The sequence below is a fragment of the Corvus hawaiiensis genome, chromosome 8 (assembly GCF_020740725.1).
Source record: "Corvus hawaiiensis isolate bCorHaw1 chromosome 8, bCorHaw1.pri.cur, whole genome shotgun sequence".
NCBI lineage: Eukaryota > Metazoa > Chordata > Aves > Passeriformes > Corvidae > Corvus > Corvus hawaiiensis.
This window is the reverse complement of record NC_063220.1, coordinates 12,930,970-12,955,465: the sequence shown is the minus strand read 5'-3', so window position 1 is coordinate 12,955,465 and position 24,496 is coordinate 12,930,970. Positions and strand designations below refer to the sequence as shown.

The following is a 24,496-nucleotide window of genomic DNA, read 5'->3' as shown; positions in this document are numbered from 1 at the left end:
AGTAATTGATAACTCCTAGGAACAAAGCCAGTCAATTTACATTTGTTCTTGGGAAAGAGTAAGAATGCATTGAAATATACCATCAGAACTGTCATTTGTTCAAACAAGGCAATTTTCTGTAGTCTTTCCTTTTCCTGGGGATGATGAGTCAGCATTTGAACCAATTCTTTTGGCTTCTTTATGTGATGGGCTTATAAAGTAACACAAGATCTACTTAAATCCTTAGCAAGATGCAAAATTAAGGGTTTTCCCTTCTCTAAATATTATTGTATTATTATTTTGCAAAAAACCTGTAGTTTGCAAGCATTTGGATATCTGTGATGCCCCGTTCTGAAATCACAGGTGCTCTTCTGCCCTTTTGCTTTGTGTCAGACAGTTCCAGTATGTGTTTGGGTGGTTTAAATGACTTTCCCCCATGTCATATCCGTAACTCTGTACATTGCTCTGTACATGTTCTCGATGAAGAGGCATGGATCTGGAATCTGTGTCATTAGCTAAAATTGCACCAAACCAAAGTGAAAATGAGACCTAAGAAAGTTTAAGTTGGTCACTCCTGTGAAGTTCTCTGTTCTGTAACTTTGGGTGTGTCTTGGCACTTTTCTACATTTAGGTGTGCCATACCTTTAGTTTTTAAAAGAGTCACTTTCCAGCCAGAGGATATTCCCCCTTCCCCTTGAATTTCCTGCCAGTGTGAAGCACAGTTCTGTGGCAGCTCTTCCTGCAGCGCTACCCCTCGAGGGACCTGACCCAAACTAAAAGCCAGTGGGAGAAGGTGGCTGTGCTTCTTGTGCCTTCAGATTGCTGCAGTGTCCTTGGTGTTCTGCTGCACAGCTCGGGAGTTGCTCTGTAATGGCAGTACGTGAATCCCTGTGCCCATGTTGCCTTCTGGAGAAACAAATGTGCAGTGTCAGAGCTCACATGGCCCCGACCCTGCGCTTGTGCAAAGTCAAGGTCACCGGCACTGGTTGTGTTTAGGCACGTTTTTATCCCACAGCTTCGGGTGCTGCGGCAGTGCACGCACGTAAGTGCTCCTGGGCTTGTACAGACCCTGCTGGATGGAGGTGGTCTCACCGATTTAGAAAGTTAACAGGGTAGCTTTTCATTAATCTTCCCCTGGCTTCTGCTGCAATATAAATTTGAAAGCCTTGCAGTGAGCTTGAAAAATCTGATGGCGCCATCGACCAGGCTGGGTTTGGAGCTGCTGGAATTGCAAACTGCATGTGATATAAATGGCCTGAAGTAAAACAAGTCATTAAAATATAATATTAATGATCTAAGATGCTGGTAACACAAGAACCCTTTTAAATTTATGTCCTAAATAGTGAGCTAAAAGTAAACTATAGGAAGTGATGATGATAATAATAAAAAAAAGAGAGTATATCTAGCCCCCAATTCCTTTCACGACCCACAGTCCCAAGATGCTGCTCTTCCTTTTCAGCTCATTCTCTTTGCTCTCAGCACAGTTTAGGTCCTTATGTAAGCATGCTGGCCTCAAGTAACTTCCTCCCAATGTCCAAACATGTTTCTGTTGTGCCTTCTAGTACTTTACCTTTGTCGGATTTAAAATCCCATGGTGTAGATGCCAAAATCTAGAAGCTCCCTGAATTAAACTCAGTCTGTTCTAGGAATTGAGGGAGGCAGGATTAGAGGACGGATTAGATCAGTAGGATTTTTGGCTGCAGTGATACAGAACAAGGCTGTTGTTTCTGTTGGTGTTGTGTTTTGGTTACCTGAACATCAAAGTCATCCGAGTTCATTGTTGTTTTGGATTGACTTCTGTTTTTGTTGCTCATAAAGGTACATCTCTTGATGTTCTTGTTTTCATTTAGTGGATTAACTGTTGGACTGGAGGAGACTGAGGAGGTGATAGTTGCTCTCCTGAGCCCTTGTGAAAGGCTCAAGAAATTGTCTCCCCTAGGGGAGGGAAGGCGGAGGAAGTTGGGGTGGGACAAGTCATAGCAGCAATGCAAAGCTGCAGGAGGAGATGTTGAACAGGCCATGGCAGACAGGGGTCATTGCTGTGGATCCCAGGCTGGAGGACACATCTCTCAAAGGATTCAGCATCCGGCCAGCAGACAGGCCCCACCGATGCCAGAATCCAGGACCTCTTCTCTCCATCTGCTGGACTGAGGTCTGGGGAGGACCTGGAGCGGGGAGCTCAGCAAACCCAAGGTTTTGCACTCCCTCTGCTGGCAGCACTTCTGCCTGCTGGTGCCTGCTGTTCATCCCTGAAGGAATGCTGCAATCAGTGGAACAGTCTTGAACAAACAGGGAAGTAATAAAATTAGTATGGCTCCTTTTTAGGGTTCTTGAACACTAAAAAAAATTCCTTGTTGATCATGCTGTGGAGGTGCGAGTCAGTAAGGAGATGCATTTCTTGCCTTTCTTTCCAAATGGTCATTACTTGCCTTGGGAAGTGGGGGCACATCAGCAGAAGTTACACTTCAGTATCTTTTGAATCCAGTGTGGAAGACTTGAACCATGACCAAGAATGACTTCAATATTCTGTTTGCTTGCCTTAAATTTTGTATGAACTTTTTTGTTCTGTGTCAGCCCAAATAGCCCTAGGTCTCTCTCCAGATTCCGTATTTTCTCTTCTTGTTAACACCTCTTCTCTCAATTTTAGTTTGCTGCACTTCTGAAGTGGTTCCTTAATTTTGTTTTTAAACTTCCACCCTGTTTCTCATGCCAAGCCACCAGTGTCCTGGTGTCACAACTTTGTACTCAGGTTAGAGCCTCAGACAGGTGCCCAAAACACTTTGGTTTTGGGAGAGGTTTCTTTCTCAAGTGTTAGGTTTTCCTTCTCTTCCTCTCCTACTTCAGATCCAGTGGATTCTAAGACAGAAACTTCCAGTTCTGGGAAGCAGCTTGTATTTGTTCATTTATTAGGCTGAAGTCAGTGTTCTGGCTAGCACTGAGAGCAGCCCAGCTAGTGGTGTGCATTTTACACCCTCGTAGACCCTGGTTATTGTTAACCCCAGCCATATGCAGCACAAATTCCCTACTGGAGAAGCACTGCCTGACTGGGAAGCATTGCCATGCTGTTCATGGCGAGGGAGTCATTAGCAATGTTCAAGAAGTTTCTGAAACTTTTTCTTTCCACTCTTCATTTTCATTCTTGAGGCCTGCCTCCACCTGGTAATAGTTTTCCCTAAATATTCTCACATCTGATTCTTCCCTAAGATTCCTACTTGGATAGCAGAGATCTGAGTTGAAATTACCTTTTTTCCTTACACTCAAATTATTTCTAGTTCCCAGCTGATTTCTTTTACTCATGTACCTGTGGAGATTTCCCAGCTTCTAATCCGAGTTGGTTGCTGGGTTTGGTTCAGTTGCAGGTAAAGCTGCAGCTTTCTAGAGCTGTGCTCTCACATTTAGAAGCAGCAGCAAAGCAAATTATGTTTGTCAGTGTATGTCTCACCAAGGTCCTACCAGGAGGGATTGAAGGGAAAGCAGGAGCAGTTGAGTTGGTGCGCCTACATTGACTGATAGGCTTGTGGAGATGGAAAATGTTAGCTCATCGCTTCTCTTCCATCTGCCACGGGGCACTGGAGAATTGTTGAGTCCTTTCTAGGAGCTTTATCCAGTCGAGCTTTCAAAGTTGCAAGTGACTGAGCTTCTGTCGTTTCCCTTGGGAAAGTATTCCTTACAAATACAATTCACTGTCAGGAAGTCATTCTGAAACTCTCCCTGATTTTTGCTTTTTTTGGTGTCCTCCCACTAAATGGACTTTAACACAAAGAGTCTATTTAAAGTGCTACTTTTTTATTTTCCTGTGAAGGCTGCTGTGGTTTCTAGTTAATGTTTGTACGAGACTGAGCTCTCTGGTTTAAAGGAGAATCATTGTATTCCCAGTGGTTGTGCTGATACTTCCACTCATTTCCTTTGAGGGTCTGGATGATTTTCATGTGGCTATATTAAATGAATGTTAGTTATCAGGTTCCCTTCCCAAATATATATTAAAAATGGTAAAAGAGCAGTATCTAAAAAGCCTAGTCTAAACCTAGATTATGTTTTTGCAGCAGTTTTGGGTTTCTCTTGATTCTGTGAATGGTGTTGTGTTATGAACCCAAAGACAGCATGCACCGGTTTGTGTGTGTGTGTTTGGAGAAAGTAGAAGTCTGATTGCCCACTGAAAATAATCAAAGTGAAAAAGCAAACAGCATGAATGCAAATTTCTGCTAATAGAATGGAGATTTAATGTCCTTGAACTGTGGTGCAGAAAAGAAATTTAGGAAAACACTTTTTACTATGGCATACAAGGCAGGGCTATTCCAAAGGGAGTTATTTTTTATGCATGAATTATACAGCATGTTTTAAAATTTATTGTTTTGAATAATGTGTTGTTGAACCTGGGAATCTCACTGACAGACCAGTGTTTACCTTTGTACAAATCAGTCAAAACAAAAACAGTCCCGTAAGATTAAACAGGGAGATTTTTCAGAAGCATTGTTAGTTGGCAAATTCAAGGGCAGCTGAACACCGCCTGGGATTTTTCGCCATGTCACTGAAGGCACATTAAACAGGCTATGGCTTAATGTTCCACGGTACTAACCAACAACAAACAGACTCAGATTACTGGTTTTAACAAAAATGGACTAGTCTGATTCTTGTTTTACCACAAACTGACTTAACAGGAATCTTCTGTTTTGTAAGTGTTTACCATAGCTTTGATTTAACACTGATTTTTCTTTTTCTTTTTTTTTTTTAAAGGAAGCCAGGGGCCTTTAGTGAGATCTGCTGCTTGCAGGGGGGAATAACACCTACAAATCTTCCCAGTTACTGAGTTCATAAACCTCCTTCAGCAGAAATAGAGGCATCTCTAGTTGATTTCTCGTAGTGTAAGCTTATACATGTCACTACAGGTTGTGGCTCACTGCTCAGAGCTTCTGTGTTACACCTTTGCTGTTGGATCACTCTTTCCTGAGAACCTGGGTTTGCTCTGAAGCTATGGCAGCAGTACTGTAATTTTCTGCAGCATAGTCTGGCTAGCAGTATCATTTTGTTACTACATTTGGTCACATACAAAGCCAGACTGTGGCATTCCAGATCAGTAAAACTTGCTGTCTTTATATGTCCTTATGTACTGAAAGTTTTGCAATTTTTTTTAGAAATTCAGTAATGAAAATTCAAAATTAAGTTTGGCCTGGGATTTCAGTCAGACCTCCCTCAAAGTCTGTTAAAATCACAAGATAATTTAGGAAGGGACTTCTGTAGGTCATCTTGTCCAACCCCCTCTTTGGAGTGGGCCACCTTTGAAGTTGGGTCACATCACTGAGTTTTGAATACCTCCAAAGCTGGAGACTTCACTGCCCCTCTGGGCCCCTGTTCCAGTGTTTGACCACCTTCATGATGAACAAGTTTTCATTATTAAAGAGAGTCTCCATATTTGAAACTTGTGTTTATTGTCTCTTGTCCCATCAATATCTAGCTCAAAAGACTCTAGTTTTGTGTTCTCTGTAGCCTACTATGAGGTACAGAAAGACTTTTAAGTCCTTTCTTTTAGCCTTTTCTTTGTGAGACTCAACCAATGCATTGCCCTCTGCTTTTCCTTGTGCATCATGGGCTCCAGCCCCAGCCCATCTTAGGATCCGTCCACTGAAACTGTTTCAGTTTCTTAATGTCTTTCATGTACTGGAGAACCCCAAACTGAATGCCAGTGCTGCGAGTGTGGTTTCACAGGTGCCAAATCGAGGGGAATAATCCGTTGCCTTGACCTGCCAGCTGCACATGTGCTGATGTCAGCACACAGTTCCTTTTCATTGCTGCAGGGACACGCTGCTGACTCCTGTAGTGTGTTCACCCAGCCAGTCAGTCTCCAGTGCCAGCACACGGGGATATTTTGTACCAGGTTCATGACTTTGCATTTGCATTTATTGAACTCCATAATGTTCCTGTCATCCCGTTTCTTCTGCCTGTGTGTCTGTGGGGAAGTGGTATGTGGCAGTGGGGTTGGTACAGCTCCATCCAAATGGCAAAACTCTTCATGGAGTCAAGATCCTGTGACTGACTAGAGCAGATATTGAACTTGGTCAGATGTTTTCATCTCTTGTTTGAACTGCATGGCAGTATTCTCAAGGTCCTTGCTCTAGACATATGAATGCCTCAGGATGAAAGGAAGAATTTTCCCCCGTGATTGATTTTTCAAGAAATTGTCATGGTGCCATAAGAGAATGAGTATTTCAGGCATTTCTTCCAGTTCTGCTCTGTGTGGTCAGTAAATCACACGGACTCACAGGAGCTCGTTCTAGGTTCACTTACTCATGCAGATTTAACTAAGCATCTTCATATTTCTTAATTAGCTTAATAAATCAGAAGTTGTACAGAGCAAAATCTAAGCTGAGTGGCAGGGTTTTAAGCAATGGGATGAGACTGGATTTATGTTTACTAAAACTCCTTGGTGCTTTAGTTGCCTGTGAATGTAACTGAGAGATGAACATTTGTCACAAGTGGTGCCTCAGGCCATGTGCAGGTATCAGCTCCACACAGGCCCTTGGTGGTGTCACTGACTCTCACTGTACTGGGGGGAAGCTGAGGCAGAAAGCAAACACTGCCTGCCTGTGACTGCAGAGGAGTTGTGGGTCACACATCACATTTCTGCCTTTATTGTCAGACATGGCAGTTTTGCAGAGCTGCCCATTTGCTAGATCTCATTGTATCAACACTTAAAACAAGTGATTAAAGAAACATTAATGTCATCTATGAAGTGTGGTTAGAGACTGTGGCCAGAAAATCAGTGAAGTACAGAACTCCCATACACCTGTTCTGTTTAACTCATGTTCTGCTCTCAAAGCCCTAGGAATATTATAAGCACTCCAGGTTTTCTTACCTGCTGGATGTTTACTTTATTCAGCTCCTTACTGGATGTGTATTGTACATCTTCAGCAGTGGAAAATACAAGCTGAAACCTCTCTTTTTGGTTGACTAAAATAGTATGACAATTGCCAGTGACTTGATAAATCTTTGAATAAAGCTGTAGCCCATTTCTATTTCAAACAGTCAGAGGAGTCATTATTTTACTTACAGGCCACTTTTACAGTTGAGCACATGCTGTGTTGTGCTCTTTTACTGTGTATAAAGAGGTCTTTGCGCTCCTAGCTTTTCCTTTAGCCTTTTATGTCTTGATTACTTCCATACGTGCAGGGTATTTTGCAGGCTTCTGTGGTGAGAGGACAACCAGTCTGGGAATGCATCTTCATAACTTCTCCGTCACCACCTCTGATGTGTGTTCCACTGTCTGGTGATTTCTTGCAAATTATTGGATCTGGGTCAAAATTATCTTGCAAAGACCCAAGAAATGTAGTTTTCGGATCTGGTCTGTCTCATCAAATAACTTCATGAGCGTTGGAGCCAATGGAAAGGAAGGAGAAAACTTGGGAGCAAAAGGCAGCCTTTTAGGGGCAGCTTATTAGATTGGCTTAAATTCATCTGACCCCAGCAAAATGTTGGATTGATAAAGTCTGGAACAGGAAAACTTGAAGTCAGGAGGGAAGAAAGGTTAGTGTCACCGTGTGTGTGGATAATTTCTCTTCTCAGCAGATAAATTCTCTGTAACATGTAGTTTTAATAATGAAGGTAGAACTGAATATCGATGCTACCCACCAAAATCCAGTGATGCTGACAAGTTTCAATGGTCTTGATACTTTGGGTGATTAGTGAAAAACCCCGAAAATTGGAGATTGTGGCAGGGCCAGAAGAAAGTGTTTCTAGCCTTCTTTTTCATTGTAGAAGTTACCATATGTCTGATACCTCTCTGTAACTCCTGTTTTATCAGCTCACTTTGCTTAAGAGAGCAGCAGCTGGTACAGATTTTGGTCACACATCTCACATTAGGTGCTGTTGCTCAGATCAGAATCCTGCAGCTGCTCAAATGGGGAGAACATAACATATTTTAGTGATCCTGAATTCTTTATGGGGACCGCTCTGGTGGAAAGGGCATGCAACTGGTTTTGTGGATAAAACTTGTGCACAACTTCCAGCCCTTCAGGTCCTTCCCCAATCCCATTTTCATGAATCTCTAATGTTGCTTGTAGATGTGTTCAGGACTCCACTGTTAGAAAGACTGTTCTTTTCAAAATTTAAAATTTCATCACCTAGTTCAGCATTATCATAGGCAATGCAGAAGTGGAGGAAAAGGCTGGAATTTGATGATTTTGATCAAAGCTGAAACCCAGAGTTGATAGCATTGTCTTCTGGCATTTTTGTTTGGCTGGTTCAGTTTGTTTTTTTAATTTAACCGACTTGGACAGATCTTACCACTTACTAATATTGGAGAACAGATATCCTGAGGAATTAGCAGCTGAATAAGCATGTGCTAATGAGCTGCTCTGGTCTATGATAGAAATGGTTCTTGAAGGAGCTGTGTTTTTTGACTTGAAAGCAAATATACTCATATCTGAGCAGGCACTGGGAAATAAATCAGAATATTTCTTTTGTCTAATTTTTTTTTTTTGTGCTGCAGATCTTATTGAACATTGTTCTGTTGAAAGGATATAGTTGGAGTAATATATTACAAGGGAATGGCACTAATAATAGTACCTGAATCTTTCATGCTTTTATGAAGTCACTTTAATGCTGTTCATTGAGCAGTAGAAAGAGCTGGAAGTCTTGAAAGGAATGCAGAGAAATAAAACCCGTAAAACCTGGCACAGTGAAAGACCTTCAGTACAATATGAATGTTGATACTTTAAAAATCACAAATCATCTTTCTATTAATTCACTGTAGAATAAGGTCTCCTCAAGATAAGACTCAGCAGTGCTGTATAGTTGGTATTTAAAGTATGTCCATCTGCATCTAAACGAGTAGCTCCAAGACAATCAGATTATGCAGTAGTTACTTTGGTGAGAATATCGCCTAAGTGGAATGGAAACTTCATTTTGAGTCTAATATTAGACCCTGCTTTGGAAAATTCCTTTTAAATGATCACAAGCTGGGAATAGCAAAAGAATTTAACTTTCGACAGACAGCATTCACCAAGAATTTGTTTTTAACTGCTTATGTTGGGTCCCTGGGAAAGCAGATGTGAAAAACTTACCAAAGTGAATTGACTTGACCTGATGCAATGTTTATATTAGTAGTTGATAAGTTTTCCTCCCTCGTCTAATTTGTTCGGGATATTTTCATTCTTTAAGCATGAGTAAGTCTGGGCTGGAATAGTTTGAATGCTTGTTAGTCTAATAATCTGAATCTTAAAACAGGCAGACATTATTGCCTATAAAGGGGTCTAAGCAAAGTCGAACTATTTTGGTTGTCTTCCACAGTTGGGGATAAGTATCACTTTTGAGACCAGCAAAGAAGAGTGTGAGACACTGTTTCTTAGCCCCTGTTAGTTCAGAAAGCATGCTGATGTCTGTGTATTTGTACTGCAAAATGCCACTGGCATTTGGTGGACCTTTTGAATGAATGTTATTATTTATGCAGCTTTACAAAAGACTGGCTTTCAGTGGCAGCTGGAGAAACTGGCAACCAAAGGTATCAAGGCCAGTTTGAAGGGTCATGATGATGATATTCTTACCATCATTATTCCTATGGCAGAAGGGACTTTAGGAATTCACTGTGAATGATGCAGAGCTCAGGAATCTTTAGAACTGCTGCTAAATCTCGTCTTAGCTTTTCTTTTGGTAGATCAGACAGTTGCTTTGAATATTTTAATTAATTAATTCCTAAATAAGGTGTCATCCCCCCATATGGAGAATATATAAATAAATTATTTTTGAGGAAGGGAGGGGAAAAAGAGGAGCTGATGGATGGGGCTGACTTCTCCCCACCTCTACCCTGTTCCTGTGCTTCTGTGGTTTGGTCGTTGTTGCTGGTTTTTTCCAGGCTTGAGGAAAATGTCCATGGGATCTCACTGCAAAGGAGGGCTCCAGCCTGGCTTTCCTCTGCCAATGCATGAGACAAGAAGCAGAACAACAAGATAATATAATGAATTCAGTGCCAGGGTGACAGTTCTGCTGGGAAAGACATTAGAACAAGAACACTCATCTCTTTAGTTCTCTTCTAGTGCATTAGGTGGATTTATGTGATGCAGGAATGTGTATCTCAGAAATCAGATTATGATTTTAAGCATTGTTAAACTTTGCCCCTTTTTTCATAAAGCCTGACACCAACCTTTTTGTCTTTTTCTTTATACCTGCATGTCCCTAGTTCTGCTATAATTTCTGATCATTCAGGAATTTCTAAAATGTCTAAATTGCTGATTTGTCTCCTTGCAGGCAAGTCTCACCTGGCTATTGTGCAAAGAGTAAACAATGAAGGAGAAGGGGATCCTTTTTATGAAGTCCTGGGAATTGTCACTTTAGAAGATGTGATTGAAGAGATCATCAAGTCTGAAATTCTGGATGAAACAGATCTATACAGTGAGTAGAAATATTTGCAATTTGTTTATAGATGAGAATAAAGACTTCATTCAGCAGCAATTGTATTTATAGCTGTGTTTAGAGAGATGTTACATTGCTGATTTAAAATCTCAGTAGTCAAATTGTTTAGGAAGTTTCCTTAACAAAATGACCTGCAGATCCCTCAAATGGTTAAAGTAATTTTTGTTTTTGCAGCATGAGAACCTCACTCCTTTTTGCTGTATTAATTCAGAAGCAGGACAAATTTCTTTATTTGACCCTTTTGCCAGGAAGATTTACATCTGCAACAATCTGCTCTCTCCTGCCAGCTGTTCACCACTGTAGCTTGTTAAACCTTTGTTACAGTGCTCATGATCTCCCACATCTTGCCCTATTGTCCCTCTGCCTCAAGGGCCTGTAATCCATGCACTACCATACTTCAGCAGGAGGCAGGCAAATACCATGCCTCAAGGAAGAGGAATGGAGTCTCTTTAGAGTATCTGTCACTCAATGAGAAATCTTGAGAATGGAAAGTCTTCCTCAGAGCTGAAAACCAGCCTGTCCTAAATGCCTTCTCTTTTTATCACTCAGCACAGCTCCTTCCTTCTTTGTGTTGGTGTGTGTTGAGGGAGATGATGCTGCAGGTCAACCATTATCTGGGACTTGAGAGATCTGGACCCTTTTCTTTCCCAGATTAAAGCTTGGACAGTTATGTAAAGTGTCTGCTTCTCCCCCCGTCTGCACAATCCTGCCTGTGCATACAGGACTTCTTTCAGTCACTCTTCATCTGTCTTATCTGCGGTTTCATCACTTGCTGGCAGATGCTATTTTTCACTACGTGTTTGCATGCAGCACAAGGATGTCTCCAGATTCTATTATAGTAGAAATAATAATTGTAAGTATCTTTAACACTGTTCAGCTGTCCTTTGCTTTCTTTCTCTTTCCTCACGGATGGGATTGGAATGTTTCTACAGCATCTTTTTCAGGCCAACACAAGCATCTTCTATCCTCCCTTCAAGCCAAATGCCCAATGAGCACTTTATACTGTGAGATAGACTTACTTGTTTTTGCCTGAAATGCTTTCTGTACCTGGTCAGTATTTTACCAGTATTTATGTACCCAAATGCTCATGTAAATCACAGTTGTGTTTCACCACGTGCTGAACAGTCTAATTACTATGTAAATCACAGAAGTCCAGTTAGTATTGATTTCTTTTCATACCCTCACTAATGAATTGTTGGGCTAATGAGTTACAACATAATGCTTTTGCAGGCTGAATTCAAGCTTCCTTTTATACTCCAAAAATATCCTATCTTTGTCTACCTTTGAGATATTTATGTGCGTCTATGAGTGAAGACACTGCATATGCTTTCAATTTTCCCCCTCCCTTGTTTATTAAGAGAAAACACATAGATCAGGCTGTGTTCTTCTTCAGGACAAAAAAAAAAAAAAAAAAAAGCCTTGCCCATTAATAGGATGTTAGAGGGCAAGGAAGTGAGAATTTAATTTTAATTTTACTACCTGAAGGCTTCCTATATCAACAAAATAGAGCTGGTGAACACTGAGTTCACTTGAAACTCTCCTTCCTGGGATAGTTTTTTACTGTTGAAAATTCCTGGTTCAGAACAGGAAGGAAACTTCCTAGTGTTCTTGGAGGATGCAGGAAATTTTAGGGGATGATTCCTGATAAGTACCATGAAGTAGAACTTCTGATTTCTTTATGAAGCACTGGAGATCATTCCACTGTTTAGACTGAAGGATACTGTAGCAGTAAGGGAGAGACCAGAAATCCCAAGAAGCTGTGAGGATCACGTGAGGAGTGAGGGGTTTTGGATTTGGGCAGCCAACCTCCAATTGGCTTTGTGATGAGAACACGAATGAGAACATGGGTTTACTGAAGGTGCTTTATTGTCCATTATATGTCAAGGCAGGTTATTTTTGATGTTGATATCAGAGTGCCCCTGTTAGCAACCCCACCTCTGATTCTGTTCATTATTAGACCATTCTGGCTTGCTCAGCTCAGAACAAGTCAGCTTGAAACCCTTGGACTGATTTGCTCTGTACTAGGTGTTTACTTAAAAAGAGACCTTTTGAAAAGTTCTGGCAGCAGTGTTACACTTTGTTCTGAAGTTTTAAAAATGTTTTGTTTTGCTTTGATGGAGACTTGAAATTCGATGAAATGGCTGACCTTGGTGTTGGAGCTGTGCCTTTCTGTCGTTTCCATGAAAAACCATTTGAACTGTGTTAAGGTGGAAGCAATAGTGTATTTACAGGTTTTGCTGAAAGCTGCTCTCACTGCTGAACTCTGCAGCTGAATTTCTGGAGGGTGCCAAATAAATGTGTGGTATTTCTTCATATGGCTCTATTCTGCTGTGGCTTGCAGAGGTGTTGGAAGCAAGGAGAAGATAGGAGCAAGAAAAATTATTAAATATGTCTGACATCAACATCTGGGTAGACTGAGTACTTCTGAGGATGAGACTTTGTATTAGGGATGCTGAAGGGGTGTAGAGAAGATGTTTCTGCCATGACACATGACACATTTCAGCCAGTGTCATGATGAAGAGCTGCCAGTGTGTTTGGCTCTTAGTACTGAAAAGTTGCAGCATTTTTTCATGGTTGGCACACTACAGGAATCTGTCCTGTGCTGCCATGGCTCTAGCCATGGTGGGAGAGCATTCCTCAACTTTCTCAGAGGCCCAGGGGAGAAAGACTGCACAGACTGCTTGTTCATCCTTTTGGGCAGGTTTGACTGGTGGCCTGTCTTACTTAGCTTTCTGCTTGAAGATGAGTTTCATCATCTCTTTGTCTTGTCTGGACCTCACTGCAGATGTCTCCTCTGTCCTAAAGACAAAAAGCACAGGAGGAGAACAAGGACTTTCCCCAGCAATTGCCTGGGTGCATTTGCAGTGCCTGTCAGCCTGCCTGCTCCTCCAACTGAATGGGTGATCTGAGGTTTGAACTGCCTGTTCTGTAGCTGTCTCCAGTCCAAGCTGGCTCCTTCAAGGAAATTCATTCAGTAGTTCATCATCTTATGCAGCGGGCATCAAAGTTCAGGATTATTACAAGAGACATCACAACCTTAATTGTGTTTTGACCATTCATCCTCTTGAGTTTTCTGCCTCAGCCTGGAGCTCATGGTCAGGCTTGTTGTCTTTGATTTGAAGGAGAAGTCTGAATATTCCCAGAACCTACTGAAGATGTTTGCAGTATTTGTCGATATCGCACCAGAAGTTGTAGTGAGAGTATCCCTCATGCATCCCATTGTTCATGTTGCAGAACCAAACAGCGTCCCAGCACTCAGTAAGCAGAGATCACCTCAGCACGCCGAGATCACTTTGACATCTCGAGATGCCTGTGTCTTCGTCTCACTTACCAGAGGAAGGACAGACAGGAAATACCTGGCTCAGATTCAGTTACATCAGTCACAATCCAGTCCTTGGTTCTTGTGTCTTAGAAGAAACTCAAAAGTTGTTTGGATAGCAAAGAACAATTTAAGACCATCCCTTGCAAAAATAAGCCAAGATAATGGCTTTAAGCCATGTGGCTCTGCTGTAAGTACCGTTTTTCTTGAGGGAAGATTTCTGGATAAGCTGCCAAGGAAAAAAATAGGAGGAGTTGAAATTGCCCATCATTTGAGTAAGAGCCTGGATCTCTTACCTTGATGACTGATATGGACAGAAAGATTTAAGGCATCTTCCCATTGTGTGATGCTGGTCTTGTTTTCGGGTACCAGAAGTGCAGTGTGAAGCCTGCAGTGTTACAGCTCTGTCAAAGGAAAAGAACAGCAATGTTTCCCTGTCCCAGGGCCAATACTTGTGATTTTTGCCTCCCTGATGGAGCTCCTTGTGAGAAAACACCTCAGATACAGTGCTTTAAAAATAACATTCTCTGAGCTTTTCAGAAAAAGCAGTTTCTATTCTTCTTCTCTCTTACAAGAGGTAGGACCTAGTGAGAGCTTCTAGAGGACTTTTCTCCTGTTCATTTTCCATTGCTTTGGTATCCATCTTTCCTGTAACTGCAAGTACAGATAAGGTCTGTCTCAGACTATATTCCTAAAGCAGGGATTGTTTTTAGTCTGTAGCCACTCCCTTCAGTGGTTTCTATTCCTGCTTTTGGAAGAGAAACTGCAGTCCCTGATGTAGTCCAAGTCTTGGGTAAAGTACTACTAGGGTAAGAGGCTTCTGGTTTCAAAGAAGAAAAAGGGCATGGGTCATCACTGTTCTTCTCCATGTGCCTGGGAACAAGTATCTCAAACTTTCTGATTTGCACTGCTCACAGAATATGCTCGAGATATATCGAGTAGGTAAATTACTGTCAGTACAGTATTGCTGTTGAGTCTGTGATAGTTCTGTAGTGGAGGCATGTTCCTGGAAAGTTGAGGTTCTAGATGTACTCATGTCTAAAAGACTGGGTGACTTGGGAAAATCTAGAAGCCTGTAAATTACCAGTATTGTGCATTTCCAAGCCTCAAACTCAGCCACTCTGAGCCTTAAGTAGTCTGTAGCATGTATTTGGACTTGTAAAGGGCTCTACACCTCAGTGGCTTCCTTGCTACAGTGCATCACTTCAATTGTCTTTGCATTTATAACCCAAAATCTGAACAAGCACGTGGGAGTATGTGCAGTTTCACAGTGTCAGCTTCCCCTACACCTCTTTGTGTGCTTGCCCAAATCCTCTGCCATGAATTGATGTGCCAGTGCTGCCTGTGGTCCCTCAGAAGTCCAGTCATTTTACACCAATTGACTAAGGGGCTGATAGACAAGTAGCTGTGGTATTGTTAGGATCTTCTCCCTGAAAGGCCCTAGAACCTGAGCCGTGTCTCATCTCTGAGAGGCTCACAGGAATTGCCTAAACACTTGGGTTTCCTGCACTCTGTGGAGCTCAGAGCTGTCTGACAGCATTCTGCTGCTTCTAGCCACTGCCACCCTACATGTGGTGTCACCAGAGAGGAGCAGCACCCTGCTATCTGAGCAGAGACCTCTTCTCCCTGGAACTGATGTATACCATACCCCAACATACCTGTAGCTGTCCACTTACCTGGTTTCCTAAACATTTTGGGAGATCAGCTCAGCGGGTAGATAGTAATTCCTGAGTTGTTTGTGTCTCTTTCATGTTGTCTTTCACAAATGGGGATTCCTCGCCACAGAGCCTGTTTTAAGACACAGAAGAACCAAGTGGCAGGTTTTTAGCTGAATAGAGAACAGAAGTCCAGAATCACTAGCAGGCAAATACCCATATCTGAATTTCTGAAGCTATTCTGTACTTTATTCTGGCTTCAGTGCCTGTAAAGTGGCCAGAGATTCCCACCTGCAGGCTATACACCTTGCCAGATTTTGCTGAAGTTTGTACAGGACAAAAGAAACTGCATATACCAGACATTGGGAATACTTCAACCAAAGGCATGCAGATTTTGTCACAGCTGTGGAGAGTCAGTGAAGCCAGTGGTGCAGCAAAAGAAATAAGTTATTGTCTATTTCCTCTGTGTACACGCTGGGAATTTTCTAAGGCATGTGTATGTAATAAACAGTTATCACAGCTATGCTTGTAAAACACCACCTTTTGATGTTCAGTAACACTGAGCGGGACTTCTCCCCACCTGAGGTGTGGCATGCAGAGCTGCTCTGCAGTCAGGTGTTGGCAAGCAGAGACTTTCCCCTGACCGAGGTGACAGAGAAGTGACAGAGGCTGGGGTGCCTGGCCGTGCAGGACAGGGGCCCATGGCCGCACAACTCCTGGTTGTTTGTGGTTTGGGCTGCGTGCTGATGAGCTGAGCTTTGCAGAGGGGTCTGCCTGCACCCTCTGCTCCACGTGGCCATCCTGACTGACTCCGACCAGCGCGGTTCATGTTGGACCCCGTTCTAACAGAAATCGCTTCCTTCCTTTCTTCTCCCACCCTCCCTTCCCCAGCTGATAACAAGACGAAAAAGAAAGTAGCTCATCGGGACAGGAAGCAGGACTTCTCTGCCTTCAAGCAGACAGACAGCGAGATGAAGGTTAAAATATCACCGCAGCTCCTCCTGGCAATGCACCGGTTCCTGGCAACAGGCAAGTGCGGGTTATCTCTTTCTGTGATCGCGCCAGAGCCTCGGGGGCAGTTTGTCAGCAAAGGCCGGTGAGGTGGGTGGGACAGTACAGGCGGGAAGGGAGGCTGGATTGTGGGGTGACAAATAATGCCACTGTTGTGTTTTTCTTTTTAAATTCTCTCCTCTCCTGTGTTCAGTGTCGGCATGAACCCTCTGAGACATATACCAGGGGTGGACCAGTAACTTTAAATTGGTCTGAAAGGTAAGGATGAATGCCAAGTGCCGCACTGCATGTCTAGAGTCCGTCAGATTAACGACTAGCAAGTACACCCCATTAGGAAGAGCTCAGGGAACAAACCAAAGAGGACTCGATACCACTGGCCAGCTGGCTGTAATTGCACTCTGGCGCCTTCTCCAGAAAGAGATGCCGGACTTTTTGCAGGAAGGTCTAAACCTGTTCCATGAGACTTTTTGACTCCAAGTGAAAAACTCTCCCGACACATTTAATGCAGACTGCACAGGTGGTTGAACTGTACTCTTTAAAATGGATTTCTGTCTGGCTTGTGTGACCTCCGTTGATGACTTCAGGTTTCAGAGGACAGTTGTCTCCATCCCAGAACACCTTGATGTTTTAGCCCTTGGGTGGGCAGTCTGGCAGACAGACCAGGGCCTTGAATGGTTTCTTGCGGCTGATATTGCCTTTCGTCGTAAAGTTGGTCTTTTCACCTCAGAGATGAGGCCTTTAAGGAGAGCTTGTGGAAAAATACCTTCCTATTGCTTGTGCTGTCTCTCTTTGACATATAAAGACTTCCCACATGCAGGCCTTTCAGACGGGCGTCTTTCACTGCCATGTTCAACATATATTCATGGTTGGAAAATTATAAAGTTGTTTTGTCTGAAGTTTGCCAGCTCCACTTGGAAGTTAGGACTTCCCCTCCTCTAAGATGCAGTAACTGCCTGCCTAGATGCTCCTAGTCTGTCTCCATGCTTTATTTTGCCTCTGTGACTTGAAAGAAACATGTACATGATCGGTTATCACATCTCAGCTGAGGGGCAGTAATTCCTTAGAAGGCTCGGACTCCTACGGCTCATGTGCACATGAGCATGTCCTTGGTGAAAGGAAGCAGTTCAACAGGAAGATGTGGATTTAACAGCAAGCAAGTTGTTGTTCATGTAGTGTACAAGACTTGATGGAGTTCCATAAAGACCTGCTCAACAGAAATAGTCTTACAGTCCTGCTTTTCTACTTGTTTTGTGGATGAAAGGATTGTGTAGCTTAAATACAGGTCTGTCGGTGAAGCCACTGCTAAAAAAGATGAAAGCTACAGTTTTGGTTTCTCTGTTCTAAACTGAGAATAGTATCTTTAGCAGATGATGGGTTGTTAATGGTCCTGTTCTGAAATGAGGTGTTGGGAAAGCTTATCAATTTGCATGTGTAATTCTCGTCGTCCGTGGCTTACCTCTCCCATACAAGGATGAGCTTTTCTGCTTCAAACAGCTCCTGTTGGAAACACAGAAGATCAAGTGGATAGGGATTATGTTCTATGTGTCAGGCATTAATCCCACATGGTTTGAACTGACCTGTACTTTCTCTCACTTTGAGTAACTCTTCCCATATGAGCCGTGGCAGCCCTAGTTGTGTCTGATTTGTATAGAGCATCTCTCTAGAGCAACTTTCTAGGCCCCAAGCAGTAATTAATTATTTTTTATTTTATTTAAGTGCAATAAATGCAGTGACTTTAATAGCTTTTAGGGAAGGAAAAAACAAATTCAAAGGTTCTCTGTGCCCCAGCTGTAAAGCTCTTGCATTTATACAACTGTGTGAATCAGAACTCTCAAGAGGGCAAGAATGTCTTTTTCTTTTCCCTTTCAGATGAAGACATGTTTTTTGGTTGTTTTGAAAAATACTTCAGTAATGGAAGTTGGGGTGTTACTGTGGTTTTTTCCCCCCCCTTTACAAATCTAACAGTCTGAAAAGACAGGAAACCTGCAATTCCATAATGGATCTCTCTGCATCTGTGTGTCTTTTATAGGCAAATGCTTATTAACGAGTATTGCTAACTTCTTGCCAGGCATATGAGGTGTAATGCCAAGCTGTATCTTGTGTTATAGAAGTAGAAGCATTTGGTCCATCCCAGATGTCAGAGAAGATCCTTCTCAGGCTGCTAAAACATCCCAACGTCATCCAGGAGCTGAAATACGATGAGAAGAACAAGAAAGCCCCAGAACACTACCTCTACCAGCGAAACAAGCCCGTCGACTACTTTGTTCTCATTTTACAGGTCAGACATGTGATTGTGTAGATATGTGCAAAACCCTTTATCTCCTGATATATGCCCCTCTATACCTCTTCCAGTTGCTGAAGTTTGTTTGCCATCCAAGCCCTTATCCTGCCCTTGTGATCCCTGATCTCCCTTGAGATCCCTGCCCTTGTGTGGCTTTTAGATTGGAGCCCTGGTTGTTGTGGGAGGACTGTTTTCTGTGTGTTCTGTACAGCACTGCTTCCAGTGCTGGCATCTCCCAGGTTTTGTTACCAGTCAGGAAGGGCTGAATGGCTTAGGTGAAGCTTTACACAGAAATTTTGTTTCTATCTAGCACCATTTAAACAGGAATCGTCCTTTCAGAGAGATTTTGCTGGAAAGGTTCATCTGTTTCTGTCCTAAACAACCAAAAATCAGTTTTGGTTGTAAAAGCACAGGCATTGTAGCTGAAGTTTTAACACAGGGCTTGAAATCTTAACATGGCCTTTAAAATAGAAAAGGGGAAGGCATGGGTTTAAACACTGTCAGTGATAAACAACTATGAGAGCATTGGGATACTATGTTGTGGATTCAACATAATATTGATGTTAAAAAAGAAACCTTTTTTTTCCGAGAGTTTGAGGAGCCACTGGTAGCTCTTTAACTGCTCTTTCTTACATCCTGAATTGTTACAATCTGAAATATTCTAGAGGCAAGATAATCCTCCTGATGTAATGCTGCAAAGATGTAAATAGAGGACATGGGGATACAAAAGAACAATCGGTTCTTTCTGAGCTATTTTGCAATCAATAAATATTTAGCCAACACAGCATGCCAGGTCTATAATGCATTTGGAAAAGTGAGTGTTGCAGTAAATACATACTGTAAAAATGGTAACAAGGTTGATTCTGCCAGGATCAAGAGGGGATAAATACTCGGCTTTTGTTATTTAAATGGGCTTGGACTTATTCTCTCACATTGAGGGACCAAAAATGCCTTCACCGTAAGTGCGTGCCAGTAGACAATTAAATGTATATTCTTCTTGTGTATAACCAGTGTTTGCCTGGGTGACAAAATTGTACCCTTTGGAAGGCTTATAATGGAGCAATAAGCTACTTTTGTATCACAGAGTGAAATTGGTTTTAAAAGGGATTTATATGAAACTGTTGCTTGTGATAGCAGGAAAGTGGATTTGTGAGCTGGGCACACTCTTCCTGCTAGGGAGATACTGTGTTTTTTCTCATCTGGGACAATTAGGTAAACTGACTTGGTATCAGGGCTCATGCAGGTTGAGTTCACTGTCACCTTTTTCTGCCCTTGTCCAGTACAGTAAATTTAAAGGCATGATGATTTGTTTTAAATAGGGCTTAATTAAATAAACGCTTAGAAATAAATTCTACCTTTTTGCCTTATTTTCACCTAATTGTGTTCAGCTGATGTTCAGTCTTCTTAGTGCACCTGGGATGGGCAGTCTGTCTCCCCTTCCCAACCTAGCCAGAGGGAAAGCATTGCAGGTAATTATGTTGTTTGCCTGAAATTCCAAATTTTGTGTAGTTCAGCCTGAAAGCTGCATGAGATCTCTTCTGTCTGCAGTGGTGTGCTGTGAGTCTCAGTGCAGTAACGATGGATGGACATGAAAACCAAGCCCCACTAAGAAGACAATTATTTTTGGCTACTTGTATGCCAGAGTGACTGGGATGTTTTACAGCTGTGTTTGATGTGGTGGGTTCTGTTCTGGAGTCGTGTGTAGGACATAATGTTATACATTTGGTTGAGCCCACATCAGAAACATGTGTACTTGTGTGGTAAGTTTTGTACGGCTTGGGAAGCACTGAGGGTCCTTTGTAGGCAAGACTCTGCGAAAAAGCAGGATCTTAAGGGTGCTGGAATCTGTAAAACTGCTAGAAATCAAGAAGACCAAAGTAGCCCCAAGGCAGCTCCTTCAGGAATAATGGCTTTGCTTCTGTGAAAATCTCATTGGTGTAGGCAGCCAGCCTCCTCACACATTATCTTCCATCTCCCTTCCTATGTTTGTCTTAGAGGGAATTCTGTGTGAATGTGAGCTGTGCCCCAAAATGTCTAGGTGCCTCAAGATCCCAGAGGACTGTGCTGCATTTAAGTTTGTGCTACTGGGGGAGTATTTTTTCACTCTGCAGTAAAGGAAAGCAGCCTGGCAGCACGTGGAGGAGGGCAATAGTACCAGCTCAAAGCTGTGTGGTGATCCTGATCCTGCTCCTCTGCAGACACTTATGCTGGCCACAAGGCACCAAAGACCAGGGTAGCTCTGGGCACAAATGCCTGTTGCCCTTCAGGGTCTGTCCCTGTTCAGGCACTGTTACCATCTGCAGGGACCATGACACTGCTTAGGGTTGTCAGGCAAAACTGTCTTTCAGGGCTCAAGTGTGATCCTGTGCCTTGAGAGCCATGGTCCTTTTTAATTGCAGCTCTCTCTCCTTTTCCTTAACAGGGGAAGGTGGAAGTGGAGGCTGGGAAAGAGGGGATGAAGTTTGAAGCTGGTGCTTTTTCCTACTATGGGGTGATGGCCCTCACAGCATCACCAGGTATGTCCTCTTATCTTCTGCTTCTGGAACAGTCTGCACTCCTGCACAGTCCTGCCTGGCTGTGTCCGTGGGGCTTGATGGGATTGGTACCTCCTTGCCAGCACGGCCACCTGCCTGGCACAGTGTCCCTGGGGGCAGGGGCCGGTGGTGACTCCAGAACCCAGCGGGTGGCAGTGGTTTGCCAGCTCCCGGAGGATGTGAGTGTTGACTTCAGTGAGGGATGTGGTTGATACTGGTGGAAAGCTTTGTAGTTTTCCTCGTGGCAGGGTAGCAGAGTGGTTAATGGGAATAAATAATTAGTGGCAGAGGGACATCTAGTGGTGCGAGGAGCAGCTGTCCGGTTAGGTTGGGCATGGTTCTCTTTACCAGTCTTGTGTCTAAAGCTGTCTGGAGAGAAAGGGGGACAGCAGGGCCGGAAAAGCGATTGCTCCTGTCAGCTTATGTGGAAATGTACCCGACAAATCAGCGAGGGCGAAGAAGTGGTGTCTGAGGGTGAGTGTGAGCCACTTCCCACTGCACAAGTGGTGGCCACACGAGCCACCACCTCACTGGCACAGGTCAGGGAATTGTCGTATAATCCACCAAGTGTTGGCTCCAATGCTGCATTTCAGCATTTGATGATGTATTTTAATGCCAGCAGTGTCACCACTAAGATCTTGACCTCAGCTGGAAATATACAGCCCTGCTGGGTGAGCTGGGGCACTGGAGCTGGTGTTGGCCTTCTGCTGACACAAAGCCCCTTGTGCAGCTCCAGGGAGAGATGTTTCTCATGCTGAAATTGTGTCCTGTCACAGCAGGGTTTATATTCCACTTGAGAGGCAGCTTGTTTTAATTGTGCACTCAGGAGTGCTCCCTTTACCTGTGTGTACCCGTGTGTGTGCACACTATCAAATGGTGGTGGAATGGAAATGGTTTTGTGAGTTGTGATTGTAACCTTGTTAGACTCTACAATCAACAGCAGTTCTCTGGACCTCTGTGAGCTCACTTTTACAGGCAAGACTAATTCCCTAATTACGTGCACTTTAATTTGGTAGGTAGCTTATACTTTCTGAGATTTGAGAGATTTTAAAGCATGTAGAGCACTGGCTGGATTTTATCTCAGTAATAGCAGCCATGTTCATGAGGAATTGTGACACGTGTACAACTGCATCGTGCCCTCGGCTTTTGCAATACGGGCCAGGCACGGAGCTGGGGTGGTCAGGCATGGTCACTTCTACCAGACTTACATTTGGAAATTACCTGTGGCATCTCTGTTTTGTTTCGTGTGTTGTTGGGTTTTGGTTTTTTTTTTTTTTAATGTTCCTAACCCTCCCCACACCCATGCCAGTTATCCCAAATCCTATCAGGTCAAATGGTCTCCTCTTTGTGTGCCCTTAAATCCATCTTTAATTTCACCATATCGCACTTACAGATATGCACTATTTTAAAGTAACCTCGGCCAATCTTGAATTTGTTTACCTTCAACTGGTTGGCTTTGTCCTTTTTTTTTTTTTTTACCAGTAGCAAACCCCTCATTTTGTTGGCTTTCCCTCCAGGTTTAGAGAATTTGTTTTATGATGTCTTGCAGCATCCTGAGATTTCTGTTGAGATGAGCTCATAAAAATAAGTTCCTGTTGCTCTGTGTAGACAGGAAAACTCAAGGAAAGTCTAAGTTATTGTGGAATGAAAGAAAACTCCGGTCTTCTGTATGTCCTAAAGAGACTTCAGATGCTTGCTCTCCCCACTTGGAAGATGAAGCCACTAAGAGGAGAGTAAAACACTCAAACCAAACAGCAAAAAACCAAAATAACCCCACAAACAAAACCACAGAAAATAAACAAACAACAAAACCAAGAAAAGAGTGAAGCTTTTTTCTTTAACTACAGCTGGGGAGGGATTTGCAGTAATGGTGAGCAGTACAGTACCCATCCCAACAGGGATGAGCTTGGAGAATCACAGCCTTGTTTGATATTTTACTGGAAACTTGAAGAACTATGAAGTATCTTTTGGTTTTATTTCTATTATTTGACTCCCATAAGGAAGAGCACCCCTGAATGTTTTCTGGCTTATTTTAATTCTTGCCTTCCAGGTGCAGTGGGCACGCACCACTGCTCCTTTTGAACTATTTAAAAACATGAGTGTACCTTGATGGACTGTTTGGTGCTGGATAATAATTTAAATTAGCAAGTGAAAATTATTCACTTCACTCCTATTCCCTGGTCTTTTTTTTTTTTTTGTTTATTCCTGAATTTGATTGTGTTTTTTGGTTTTGCTTTTGTTTTAACCCTTTGCTTTTTCACAGTTGATTTGCACTTGTGGTTTTAGTTCATCAGTTTGTCAGCTGGCTCCTTCCCCTGTCGAGTGTGGATAGCTGCCGCCTTTCTGGTCGTGATCTCATCCTTTTTCTCTCCCTCTTCTAGTTCCCTTGTCCCTGTCTCGTACCTTTGTTGTCAGCAGAACAGAGTTGTTAGCAGCAGGTTCTCCAGGTAAATCTGCATGCTTCTATTTTCACCATTCTTGTGACTGCCCTGATGCCATAAAAAGTCAGCTGCAGTCTGTATTTGTCTGACCCCTTTGCTCGTTAGGGAGAAGTCCAGCACTGAGCTGTGCGTCACAGGTAGGTATCCTGAACTTTTGTTTATGGTAACTGGTCAGAGTCATCAGAGTGGGAAGAACTAAAAACACATTAAAGAAAATGTATTTGGTAATATGTGCTTGTTCTTGTTTCCCATATGGATGCTGGTGGAAAATTAGGAAGGGAGTTTTTTTAGGAAAATGCATTCTCCCCCAAGCTGAGGCTTAAAAAATTCTGAAGGAAATGCATTTGGCAGAGGAGAATGTCTGCTGCTAAACCACCATAAAAGGAAAACTTATTTAATGGAAGTATTTTATATTCTCATAATGGGTCAATTCTATGGTTTGTATACAGTCTGGGCATTTCAATTCCTGGAAAGCTTTGAGCTTTCTCTCAGTGAGGTTCATGCCATGGACCAGCACAGTGATCTGCTGAGTGGATGGATTTGCAATGGAATGTGCAAGAAGGCTGTGGGACCTTCTGTGGGATTCTCTGGTTCCTGTTGTGCTTAAGGCCTTTCCTTGCTGTATCACCAAGCTGACTGACACAGAAATCCCTTTGGAGAGCAGAGACCAAGGAGGGAACAAACTGGGCCAAAAAGAGCTCTGAGATGTGATTGAGAGATTATAAATTGGGAAGGGTCGAGAACTGAGCTGTACAGACAGTGCATGCATGGAGTGGTTGGGAAAAACGGAAACCCATCAAGAAAGTCTGTAGGAAGAGCAGAATCCTAAAATAGTTTGGGTCACGGTGAACATATGTCTTCCTTTTGAAGTTTTT

General features: G+C 42.8%; 1 protein-coding gene across 1 annotated transcript in view; it reads left to right on the top strand.

The window, feature by feature from the left end:
• The window catches only part of CNNM2 (cyclin and CBS domain divalent metal cation transport mediator 2), a 119,376-nt gene that overhangs the window by 81,745 nt on the left and 13,135 nt on the right, over positions 1–24,496 (top strand). Inside the window, exons 2-6 of the mRNA XM_048311172.1 lie at positions 10,216–10,359; positions 16,246–16,383; positions 18,474–18,643; positions 21,069–21,162; positions 23,562–23,627. Coding sequence (XP_048167129.1) covers positions 10,216–10,359; positions 16,246–16,383; positions 18,474–18,643; positions 21,069–21,162; positions 23,562–23,627 — 612 coding nt within the window. The remainder of the gene's footprint in view (positions 1–10,215; positions 10,360–16,245; positions 16,384–18,473; positions 18,644–21,068; positions 21,163–23,561; positions 23,628–24,496) is intronic.